Source organism: Bombus pascuorum, chromosome 7, assembly GCF_905332965.1.
Source record: "Bombus pascuorum chromosome 7, iyBomPasc1.1, whole genome shotgun sequence".
In the NCBI taxonomy this organism is placed as follows: Eukaryota; Metazoa; Arthropoda; class Insecta; order Hymenoptera; family Apidae; genus Bombus; species Bombus pascuorum.
The window spans coordinates 15,939,145-15,950,770 of record NC_083494.1 but is presented as its reverse complement, the minus strand read 5'-3'; the positions used below and the strand labels follow the sequence as shown (position 1 = coordinate 15,950,770).

Sequence of the window (11,626 nt, the reverse complement as noted above, 5' to 3'; positions counted from 1 at the left end):
CTATGGTTTAGTGTCACTAAATACTTTATTATACATATGTATATTTGTATATTGTTTCAAAAGTACATCATATTTTTTGTTATCTTTCAGTATTTCATTATTATTGATGCATTGAATCCTTTATCGAGGCTGTTTTTATGTGACAAATCTTTTTTTAGATGTAATATGTAGCAAGTGCACGTAATATCTCGTAATTTTAGCATACACAAAATATATAAAATATATAAGACCTAGCATCCAATGTATTTCTCTGTTACACATTCTGCAAGTTTTAGAGCCCTCTGCGCTGATGGCATTCTGACTATTTTTGTGTCAATTTCAACGTTACCGATTCGATTCCATCAGAGAGGAAATATTTGATACAAAATCAGATTATAATATGTATCGCCATAGTAATTATATTTAAAATTGAATGCAATGCGAGTTACAGTATTTTATACATCTTAGTGTATTTTTATATAACATATAAATATTACATTTTAATAATTATTGAAAGAGTAAATTTCTTTAGAATAAATATATATTATATGGCTGATGGTAAAGAAAAAATTTAATGTAACGATTGAGTAATTTAAAAAAGTTGTAGTATTTCTAATAACGCATCTATTTTAATTTTATTTCATGATTTGTTTGTACAGCTAAGAAAAGTATGGCGGCGTGGGAAGGCGAAAAATTTCAAGAAATCGGGAATGCCGATGATATCGAAGAGAACTTTAATAACATTCTCGTGACACATGATCTTCAAGATTGTCTGGATGATAGTCTAGATTTAACCAGTTTTGGGAAAGTGTATGAAGAAAGTGGTGTGTTTGATTACGAGAAGTATTCCGATGACGATGCTCCTATAGACGAAAAACTATCAAATAATAATGTTACCGAGTAAGATCACATAAACTTTCAATATTTATTACTTTGTTTATGATACAAACTTCCTTTACATGGGCTAGATACAAATATTAGAAGATCAGTGAGTAAGATATAAATTATTAACCTCTTAATTTGTAACAGCAAACAGTGTTTTGTATGACATCCTTATAAGGATATAAGATATATAACGTATTTTGAAATTAGATTTTTGCTTTTCAACATAAAATTTTGTACTTATACAGTGAACGAAGGTCCTTTATACATTATTGGATATATTTAATTATACAAAATTTAATTAATTTCATCTTCTTTCAATTATAGTTCAGAATATATTTTTTCAGTTTTAGGTATTAAGTGTATTTTATATTTAATAACTATTGTGTTACTATTTTAATAATTTCATATACTTTTGTATTACTGTGTGGCAATTAATATTTTATCATTCAAAGTATTTTTATTAATAATATAAATACAATTATAGGAATGACATATATTTATATAAATATATATTAATATAGGTCAATACATTCAATCAATCCCCATGAAATTTATATGCGTATCCATTCTGGTCGAGATGATATTTCAACAAGTAAATCTTCACATACAACCACTGCAATTCAAAGCATAGTTCCAGATGTAAATCAGAAGCATATTGGTCGATATACCTGTGAATATGAAGGTTGTCATAGGACATATAGTACAGTTGGTAATCTACGTACCCATATGAAAACACATAAAGGTAAAAGTTTTATATATGCATATATCTTAATTTATGAATAAAACATAGATTTTTCATAAAAGGTTAATTTTTACTAAGTTTGTGTAAATAAGGAATAAAAAGATCTTTTATATTATCAATATCTAATGTGCTTTATATGTAGCAGCATGTCATGATTATTTTATTTTACACTTCTCAGTTATTTAAAATATCAATAGTAATGTTTTCTTATCTTATTTGTGTAATAAAATAAAATTATTATATGCTTTGCATGTTATGCTTGTAGTATAATGTATTATATTAATTTGTCTTTCCTTCTTTTTGCTCGCTAAGCCTAAGGAAAATAAGGTAAGCTTATGAATTGTTATCAATTGGTGTGGTACTTGTTATTAATGGATAAAAAGGTATAAAGTCTGCTCATGTTTTACAAACTTTTCATGTATACTTTTTATTGGTTATAAAGTCATCAATGCTGGTATAAAGGGAACGCTTCGACCTGCATGGCTTTCAGATACTGCAAGCAATAGGTAGCCCAGCAAACTTTTTATGTGGAAGGAATTCTCAAAACTTTCAGGCGAGTATCGATTTAAATGTGCAGAACCAAGTTGTGGCAAGGCATTTCTTACGTCGTACAGCCTTAAGATTCATATTAGGGTACACACAAAAGTGAAACCATTTGAATGCAACCACAAAGGCTGTGAAAAAGCATTCAATACCCTTTACAGACTGAGAGCTCACCAAAGACTTCACAGTGGCAACACATTTAATTGCGAAGAGACTGGATGTGTTAAATTTTTCACTACTCTAAGTGATCTCAAGAAACATATACGTACTCATACTCAAGAAAGACCTTACAAGTATGTTTTTTGGTACTTTTCAACTGATTTTCATCTTCAGCTATATGCTGAACATAAACACACATTACTGAAATTTTAATATACAATTGCAACTGAAACACTAAAACTATGGATTTGGTTTTGCACTATTCAATTTGTATAATCTCTTCTATTTTATATCAAATGTGAATTACATAAAGCAGACTACATATGCATGTAATATGTATAATGGATAAAAACATTACCTTTTAGATGTAGGGAAAAAGGATGTGGTAAGGCTTTTACAGCATCACATCATTTGAAAACGCACAGAAGAACACATACGGGAGAACGACCGTATGTATGTACTGTAGGCAGTTGTAAACGATCCTTCACCACACCTCATAGTTTAAAGAGTCACTTGAAGACTCATAAGAGAACGACTGATATCGGCGAAACGGTACGTAAAAAATTTTGCAGGGTTACTATGCAGTTTTTAATATTTCTACCCTATTTGTGTTACTTTATTACAGAAACATGAAGTCAATAAAGATGATTACAGAAACCAAAGAAACAATGAGATATTGAAAACCGAAATCGATGTTGATGAAATAACGTCGAGAAATACAAATGTGCCATGTTATGCCATTATACCGTTATCTTCTAGCAATACACAAAATAAGGAAAGTATTACTTATTTATCTATTGAAAATCCAAATGATCAGTCATCTTCTACAAATGATATGATAGATATGTTAAATCAAAACAGACTAACCAAAGAACTTGATTATAACATCACTAACAAAGATGCGGAAAATTTAAATAAATCAACAAATGTCACTGTTCTTGCGTCGGAAAATATTGTCATAGATAATTTTACCGAGCATACAATTGATAATTTTAATAATAATGTAACTTATGACAAATTTAAAATATTCAACGAAGTAAATAATTCGAATTTACAACGGGATCAAAATCAACAATATAGTTCTAATCCTTCAACGAAAGTGCAAGATAGCAAGGCAAATAATACAAGTAAGTCCAATTCAATAAATTTGGAGCAAAAAATTATACAAGACGGCCTACAAAATACTATTGTTCACATCTCAGAAGGAACGAATTTTACAAGTGATGTGCAACAATATGTAAATGATAATGCTATTGCTAAGAAAGTTTATGATGATAAAACAAATGTAAGTGCGGTTGCTGATAACAATAATGCGACTTTGTACAACACAAATTCTGTTACTAGTCATGTATCAAATATAATTAGTTCCTCTAGTGAGACTCAACTCTTTGATAGTGAGATAGGAAATTTACCATTTATTAATGATAGTTTACGAACTGGATCTCTTAATGAAGTTGAACATGTATTGAATTGTAATGTTATTACAACTACGCAGTCGGAAGCTATTGAATTAGCCATAGCATCCGAGGAGGAAATACCTTCTCCCTGGATAGATGTCATGGCATTGGCAACCCCATCTGCTTTAAGGCGGCAGTCCTGGTCGGAATTGAACGCTTTTCCAACAGCGGTTCACTCATTAGTCGACTTAGTTGAACCGGAACCGTATCCTCTACAGATAGAAAATGACTTGCAACCATTACAAGTAAATAATGTAAATTTAGTAGACGTGGAAAACATTAATTCCGAATGTACCGAAGTCACATCTTGTAAAGAGAACGATAAAGATAAAGAAAGCGAAAATAGAATAAAAATAAAAAAAAGTAGAAATATTCTACAGGAGATTACAGCCGAAGCAGATATATGCAAATGTATTGATTGTAAATGTGATCATCTACAAAATTGTCAAAATTGCTCAAACAATACAATTCCTGAAATTAATAAAAAGCACGTTTCATCGAAAATAGTAGATGATTTAGTGTCTTGTTTACAAAGCGAATGTGTTTGCGACAATGAGCCCGGTGGTTGTGGGTCTTGTTGTGTTGTGATTTGTTTAAAAACATTGCAGCAATTGCAAAAAGTATTCAGTCGTAATTGCTGTAAAAGTACTAACAGTATAACATGTTGTAGAGAAAAATTGTTATCCCCGTTAATGAAGTGCCAGTTAACAAAAAACCAATGAGGCAAATACTTTAGTGTGTAACTAGTCATGTTGAAAGAAATATTTTTACATAAATATTGAATAAGAATCTGTTATTTATCGTAATATATAGGCTAGTTTTTCTTATAAATGTCAATGTTTAAACATTTTGTCTAGAACAATCGAGAGTAATGGGACTGTGTGTATATATTTGTATTATGTTTCAAGATTTTGTTATATAGATGCAATATGTAAATGTTATATATTTTTAAAGTATGTCAATTTATTTGTAGATTTTTTACTGAAAAGTTTTTAAATGTACACCGCTGTTGAATAGTTTTGAATAGTTTATAGGAAAGGAGAAATTGCATTGCGTGCTGTAAAAAATAGCAAAATGTCATTGTAAGAAACGAAAATGCCAAATTTGATATTTGTATATTAAGACGAGGGTATAACATATTTTAATGTGCAATTACTATGTACATACAATTCTTATACATAATGATTGTTGTAAGATATTTAAATTCATATAATATTGGGAATCAACAATATTTATGAATTTATGTAGTATTTAGAAAAAATAAATTATCTGTGACCATGCGCGTGTATGATGTACTAAACATATTAATAGTTAAAAAAATAAAATATTTATTGTTTAGCAACCGTTTTCTAACGTACAACGCTTAGAAGAGAGGTGGCTCATCAACTTAAGGAGGCTAATTATAAAAAAGTGTGACGAAATATGACAATAATGTTAATGTTGTTAAATATATGAATTTTTGAATCGCTTACAAAATAAATTACAGAAATTTTTTAATCTTTGTAGTATTAAAAGTACTTGTTAAATGTAACAAAAAATCAAAACGTACTTTAAAGTATGTCTTATGGGAAAAAAATTGTTTGATTAAATAAAATTTTACTAACATGTAATAAATTATTACATAAAAGTACTTATTGTTATTTTCTTTCTGTAATAAGGTTGATTACATGTATGCATACATATACATATATATATATACACACGCACAAGCGGGCGCGCGCTCGTGTATATATAATGTAGCTGTATAGCTTTAATATTACTGTATTTTCATGTAGGAGTACGACAGAAACATGGAAAATATGTTGCCTAAGGATTTAATGTTATACAGAATGATATTTTAATATATACACAATGGGTGCACAATGTTTACTGCAAAGCTTGCACTAAAGCTTCTGCAACTTCAACTGCAATTGCTGCTTCAGCTTTATCTTGTTCCGACGATGCAGATGAAAGCTGTTGCTGAGCTTTACTAAGAAGTTCTCTAGCTGCAGTCCCATCAAGATTTTCCAGGGGGTGAGCTTCTTCCGCTAAAATCTATCAATATTTTTTAATTTGCAATATTTTAGGATAGAATAACATTAAAAACTATTTAACGGTTTGCTGCTCTTATTTAAATAATATAATATATCGAACATATACCTGTACGCTGTTGTTTTCATTTATAGTGACTGTCCCTGAAGAAACAAAAACTTTTTTGACTGCCCCATCTTCTTCATATACTGTGACTACGCCTGGTTTCAATACAGCCAAGGTAGGAACATGTTTTGGTAAAATACCAAAAGAACCAGAAAATGATGGTACATCTACTTGTTTAACCACACTTTCATCATAAAATACCTATAACACAATTTCATTAGAAATTCATAAAATTGAAATCTAAAAGAATATGTACATGAAAAAACCATGTATTCATTTATACCTGATTAGCCCCAGCCAATGTAAACTTCATTTCATTGCTAACGGGTGCATCGGCGTAAGTTCTTTTTTGATTACGAATATATTTTAAATAAGGGCGTAGATTGCGTGCGATAGTGGCCATTTTAATATACTGTAACAAAAACTTATTCGTGAAATTTTATGTAAAATTGTATAAAAATGATAACTGGAACTGGTTACATCACAATTCGATCTACATGTATTGTCCATCTCTTAGATTTAAACGAGTTAAAGAGACAAGATATATGGAAGGAAATTAAATTTGACTGCAAGTACAGTACACTCATCTTCTAGATTTATTTAAATATCCTCCATATTGTAAATACTTACGTTATGGCAATTATTGAAGATGTAAGTGGAAATTGGTATCAGTCACTGCAAGCAGGCAGACGAAATCCAAACCAATTAACACATATACATAGTACCAAGTAGTACAGATGACAAGGTTTTTATTATGCTCAAACGATGGCGTTACTATCGAAATGTTTCAGTAGCGTCCTCTTTATTGCCTACTGTAGATTTAAATAAAGCTGCGCGAATTCAAGTTCTCTTAACGAAAATAATTAACGTGATTGAAATAAAAATGTTCAAGAAATTCAGTCTGTGTCTCTGACCTGCAAAATTAACAAAACTTACATTTAGAGAAAAACTTCACACGTGAGTTACTTGTAATATGCAGATGCTGGTATCATGTACTTTTGATAATTATGATTTTTTATTTTTTGATCAAATAAATAAATGTGACATACGTTTTAGGTAGATACATCGGTGTCATATATTATGTAATACATTCAGTTTGTATATACACAAAAACTGTAACATCACGACACATAATATAGCATGACTACGTCGTACCGTCGCGTATCGGTACTTTTGCCTAACACACTTTACTCCAATTCATTGTTTATTGTGAATTTAAAAAATGTAACAAAAAAAAAAAAAAACAAATCGGCAAAATAAACGATTTAAAAAAATAAAAAACATTCAGTTTGTATAATACATCTTATATCTGGACTAGAACGATCGATTTTTAGATATTTTACGTACGGTTATAATTTCTTGTTAGCTATTTAAAAAAAAAGCATCAAAGAAATTACTTTAAAAGTCAAAGATTTTATAGTCTTTTTAGCTATGGGCCGGGGTGTCGCCTCAGCGGTTCCCGGGCACACCTTGTCGGTTGGAGTGCGATACTACCACGCCTTTCTTACCCCTAGAAGCGGCGGGTGTCCGTGCGGATTTTCTTCACGGGGGAAAAAAAGAAAAAAAAGAAAAAATAAAAGTATATTTCGCTATAAAGGTATAGTGATCCGATATGACAGACATTTATCGATCAATAAATATAAAATAACAATTTCATTATAATATTTCTAAAATTTTTAAATGCAAAGACTCGTACATTAACCAGAGTCTTCGTGTATTATAACGAATAATTATCAGAATCAATGAAACACGTTGAAGCTCAACTGTAACATTGTTTCATTTGTTCTTTTCGTGCATAATGCATGATTTCCTGAAAATATTTTATGATGTGTATTTAAATATTTTTTTTACATTGAACATTCTGCATTCATAAAATTTTCTTATTCTAATTAAATATATACATACTAAAATATTTACAGTTATTTCAAGTATTAAAAAAATAATTAACTTCATAAAATTTATCACAAGGAAACCAGCTCGCTTATTAGACGACGATATATAAAATAAATTACGTTTATGGATAATTACGTTTATAATTACATATGAGCAAATTCTCTCTGACATCGAAGATGATCAGAGTTCTATAAGCTCATTGCAACGCGTAATAACTTTCTTTTTTTTCTACTCAAGTGTCGGTACCATCAGACGAGGTATCTGTACTATCGTTTATAGCTTCTTGGTGTCTTGATTTTAAATGCCTCTCAAGATCCCTCCTTCTGACCAAAACTTTTCCACATAAGTCACATCTATATGGTGTTTCGCCATCGGCGTGTAGCCGTACGTGTTTATTCAAATTGCTAGGATCTCCGAATGGTCGCAGACAATATTTGCATTTTAAGGGTTTGTAACCGGTATGAGTTCTGTGAATAAAAAGAACGTAAAATTCGTTAATATTTTCCGCGAATATTTTTCACGATAAACTTTTCGATAGGAAATTTGTCAAAAATAGAGAATAATTTCTTTGAGAAGAAAATCGAAACTTTAAGGCGCGTAAGTTAGATACTAGATAAAACGAAACTCTGAAAGGTATACCGACCTGATGTGGATTTTTAAACCATATTTTCTCGAGTAAACTTTTCCACAATAAATGCAGAGGTGTCCTTGCTTCGATTTACCGAGATTGCTGACTATCGTTTCCACTTGCGCTGCATGGACGTCAGTCGCGATCGGTGGGGTGGTCGTTTGAACATTGTAGGGCGTTAAAACATTCTCGTTCCTTGTTAGTGGATAGATCTTCTTAAAGACATTGCTTCTATTTAAGTATGGCTGGAAAGCAGACTGTCGATGAAGAGTGTCTTTCGTTGTAGATGACATTCGTGTCGACATGTTTGGTGGAATTTCCGTGGATGAAGGATTGAGAGACGGCGGATTGGAAGAGGATGGAGAGGCATGATCGGAAGACTCCGATGAGTTTCTAGTTGCAAGAGGAACGGTATTATTCGTGGTTTTCAATGATATCGGTGATATCCTGGTAGGCGGAGCTGTCGGCAATGTGGTCAGTTCGAATTTGAAAGTCGGATTGGGGAACAGGTTGAGAGACAAGGTGCTTGGCCTCGGTAACGAGCTAAACTCTTTGGTTAGCATGGACCAAAGATGATCACTGTCCAGTCGATTACACTTTAGGGCTAAATGTATCTTCAAAGGATTTGGGAACTCAAACAAGTTGTTGCATATGTGACAAATGTAGCGATTCTGATCTGAAATCAATATACATGTGTTTAGGTACAATTTTACAAAACTGCGAACGAAACTATAAAACCCTAATTCGCTGATTGCGCAATTCCATCGTTGCACTTTTATTCTATGCTATTTGGTGATATATGATTTACCTTGTATGTTAGATGGTGTCAGGAATGGTATATTCAATATAGCGAGAATATTTTCGGTAAACCACATCAGTAGTGGTTCACCGGGAATTATGTCCCTTATCGTTTTCAGTACTACACCCTCGGCGGTAGTCATCAAAAGCACGTTGCAGGCCTGACAGTCGTTTGCAAGTTCGACGACTTTTAACCAGCGAGGAGTGCTCACGAGTTTGTCTATGCAAGTTAAGCGACCTTCCATTTCGACGATTTCAACCTATGATCAATCGACGCAATTGAAATAATTTATACGAATTCGCTTTTCTATTTCGACAGCTTATTTCGATATTACAAACCGTATTTTTAATACATACATACTGTATTCCCGATATAATAACCTGAGACAATTTTTTTACATCAACAATTTCCGTTGAACAATCCTTTCCAATGAGTCCAGCAGCTCTGACGATAGGTTTGATTAAATATCTTTGGGATAAGGCGATTTTCTTGTACGCTTCAGTGTTCATTATCAGATAGTTTTCACTGCACTAGATACTTTACTTCACGATATGGCGAACGTTGATCGCAGTTGGACTTAAAGTTTCTCGATGATCCTAACGCGATGCCAATGTGTCGACTAAGTTCTAACTGCATTCCGCACGTGGCTTAAATATATATGGGCTCGTGCCCCAAATTGAGTATTAGGGGGTGAGACACTCGCTCCCCTCCACTGTTACGTCCCACACCACTATTGGATACGTGTAATTGTATTTAAAGAACTGGCTAAGGGTAAACCGACCCTGTGCTTACGATTTGCGAATCCTGATGCTTTACAAAACATTAGGGGTGTAGACGTAGACACGGATATGGTTAACACTAGTGAACGAGGCAAACTATTTTAAAGGTCTCGAGTAAACGCAAGGTGTACTTAGAAGTATTGAAAATTATCTTCGAACGTTACTTTAGGGATACGTTAAAATATTCAGCGATTTTCGTTTGATAAGTTGATTGATATCTTGCGCACTAATCCGCCTATGTAAATAGATATAATCATCGTACTGTTTATATGATGATTCGAATGTTTCATTGTTTCAGGTAATATTATCTGATGATAGGTTATAAACTGCTCTTCCGAAACAGCAGTTAGAAAGAATAATTCTACCAAATAACCGTCTGTAGTACCATTAATTTCGAGATGCTTAACACGAGTTTAAGTAGTTGCTATAGGTATAAGGAAAATCGCCTTATCCTAAAGATATTTAATCAAACCTATCGTCAGAGCTGCTGGACTCATTGGAAAGGATTGTTCAACGGAAATTGTTGATGTAAAAAAATTGTCTCAGGTTATTATATCGGGAATACAGTATGTATGTATTAAAAATACGGTTTGTAATATCGAAATAAGCTGTCGAAATAGAAAAGCGAATTCGTATAAATTATTTCAATTGCGTCGATTGATCATAGGTTGAAATATAGGAGGTATAAGGAATTACATCCTTAACCGTGCAAAGTAATGGTTAAGCAATGGTTACAACAGTTCCACGGTTGTAACCCTTTCTGTTATTCAAAGCTAATTGCAAGTAAAATTAGTGCCGGATGATTTAAATCACTAAAATCGACTACCGTCTATGAATTACCTATTCTCCATAGTCTCTGGCATGATCTTGTTGGAAGATTGTAGAAAAATGTAAGTGCAAGTATCGTGCCTACAACTTAGAAGGTAAGAACGATTTTTATAACTTTTTAGTTATCGCCCTATCATTTCATTATTTTCTTATAGTTTCAAAGGACTCCTGCGTGTTCGATAGTTCAACACGGTTAACGCTATAAATTTATAGTTGGTCTAAATATATATTGATATTCGACGCTGGATCTCCTACAACTATTCTTTCGAACTATATACTTCATCTCTGGATCATCGTCGATCTTGGTTCGCGTTTGGTTGTGATCACGGAGCACGTGACACGTACAGGTTATACAGCCGTCACCAGGAGTCGGCCCTGACTGAGTGTTTCATGGGGCTATAAAAGCCTCATGTGAAAGGACATTGTTTGGCTCAGCTGCAAACCAACATAGCTTCCATGCCGAGGATGGGGGATGCTGCCGAAAGGTGCATCTGAATCAACTGTTGATTAGGAAATTAAGTGGCTCATTCTTCTCGCACGCGTGCGTAGATCGCGATCGAACGATATCGCTTGGATTTACCTAATCGTTCTTCAATCTTTACGTTCTCCTCGCGAGCTAATTTATTGCAATTTGGATTTTGACTTATCTCCGATGATCGATTCTCTTCTTTTCGCATACGTATTTTTTTTGCTTATAATGCACTTATGCATACGTGTACACACTTCGACGGACGTAATAAATTACGAATATGTGTCTATATGTGTGCGTAACTTGACGAGAACTAACTCGGCGAACGG

At 32.7% G+C, this 11,626-nt stretch overlaps 3 protein-coding genes across 5 annotated transcripts; 1 reads left to right on the top strand and 2 right to left on the bottom strand.

Annotated features, from left to right (window-relative positions):
- The first annotated feature begins 575 nt into the window (after positions 1-575).
- LOC132908609 (zinc finger protein 148-like) lies at positions 576-5,395 on the top strand. Of its 3 annotated transcripts, XM_060962740.1 has the most exons (5): positions 576-879; positions 1,386-1,606; positions 2,160-2,442; positions 2,674-2,860; positions 2,934-5,395. In XM_060962740.1, the coding sequence occupies exons 1-5, from the start codon at positions 650-652 to the stop codon at positions 4,485-4,487; spliced, it is 2,475 nt and encodes an 824-aa protein (XP_060818723.1). In that variant the 5' UTR covers positions 576-649; the 3' UTR covers positions 4,488-5,395. The 3 variants fall into 3 exon arrangements, with proteins under 3 accessions (XP_060818723.1, XP_060818725.1, XP_060818724.1); XM_060962742.1 differs by lacking the exon at positions 576-879 and having other exon boundaries at positions 1,478-1,606; positions 2,097-2,442; XM_060962741.1 differs by lacking the exon at positions 576-879 and having other exon boundaries at positions 1,501-1,606; positions 1,919-2,442.
- Positions 5,396-5,563: 168 nt separating this feature from the next.
- On the bottom strand, positions 5,564-6,690 carry LOC132908613 (ATP synthase subunit delta, mitochondrial). The gene is made up of 4 exons (XM_060962757.1): positions 6,532-6,690; positions 6,185-6,313; positions 5,905-6,102; positions 5,564-5,799 (listed from the first exon to the last, which is right to left on the bottom strand). The coding sequence occupies exons 2-4, from the start codon at positions 6,302-6,304 to the stop codon at positions 5,632-5,634; spliced, it is 486 nt and encodes a 161-aa protein (XP_060818740.1). The 5' UTR covers positions 6,305-6,313; positions 6,532-6,690; the 3' UTR covers positions 5,564-5,631.
- Positions 6,691-8,026: 1,336 nt separating this feature from the next.
- On the bottom strand, positions 8,027-9,730 carry LOC132909120 (PR domain zinc finger protein 13). The gene is made up of 4 exons (XM_060963710.1): positions 9,578-9,730; positions 9,231-9,480; positions 8,438-9,098; positions 8,027-8,261 (listed from the first exon to the last, which is right to left on the bottom strand). The coding sequence occupies exons 1-4, from the start codon at positions 9,728-9,730 to the stop codon at positions 8,027-8,029; spliced, it is 1,299 nt and encodes a 432-aa protein (XP_060819693.1).
- Between the last annotated feature and the right edge of the window lie 1,896 nt (positions 9,731-11,626).

Excerpts from the sequence above, each read along its gene's own strand:
- LOC132908609 (XM_060962740.1), top strand. The coding sequence starts at position 650 with ATGGCGGCGTGGGAAGGCGAAAAATTTCAAGAAATCGGGAATGCCGAT. Across the intron at positions 1,607-2,159 it reads CCATATGAAAACACATAAAG|GCGAGTATCGATTTAAATGT; the intron begins GTAAAAGTTTTA and ends CAAAACTTTCAG. Across the intron at positions 2,861-2,933 it reads CGACTGATATCGGCGAAACG|AAACATGAAGTCAATAAAGA; the intron begins GTACGTAAAAAA and ends ACTTTATTACAG.
- LOC132908613 (XM_060962757.1), bottom strand. The coding sequence starts at position 6,304 with ATGGCCACTATCGCACGCAATCTACGCCCTTATTTAAAATATATTCGT. Across the intron at positions 6,103-6,184 it reads CATTGGCTGGGGCTAATCAG|GTATTTTATGATGAAAGTGT; the intron begins GTATAAATGAAT and ends ATTGTGTTATAG. Across the intron at positions 5,800-5,904 it reads ATGAAAACAACAGCGTACAG|ATTTTAGCGGAAGAAGCTCA; the intron begins GTATATGTTCGA and ends AAATATTGATAG.
- LOC132909120 (XM_060963710.1), bottom strand. The coding sequence starts at position 9,730 with ATGAACACTGAAGCGTACAAGAAAATCGCCTTATCCCAAAGATATTTA. Across the intron at positions 9,099-9,230 it reads GACACCATCTAACATACAAG|ATCAGAATCGCTACATTTGT; the intron begins GTAAATCATATA and ends TATTGATTTCAG. Across the intron at positions 8,262-8,437 it reads GGTTTAAAAATCCACATCAG|AACTCATACCGGTTACAAAC; the intron begins GTCGGTATACCT and ends TTTTATTCACAG.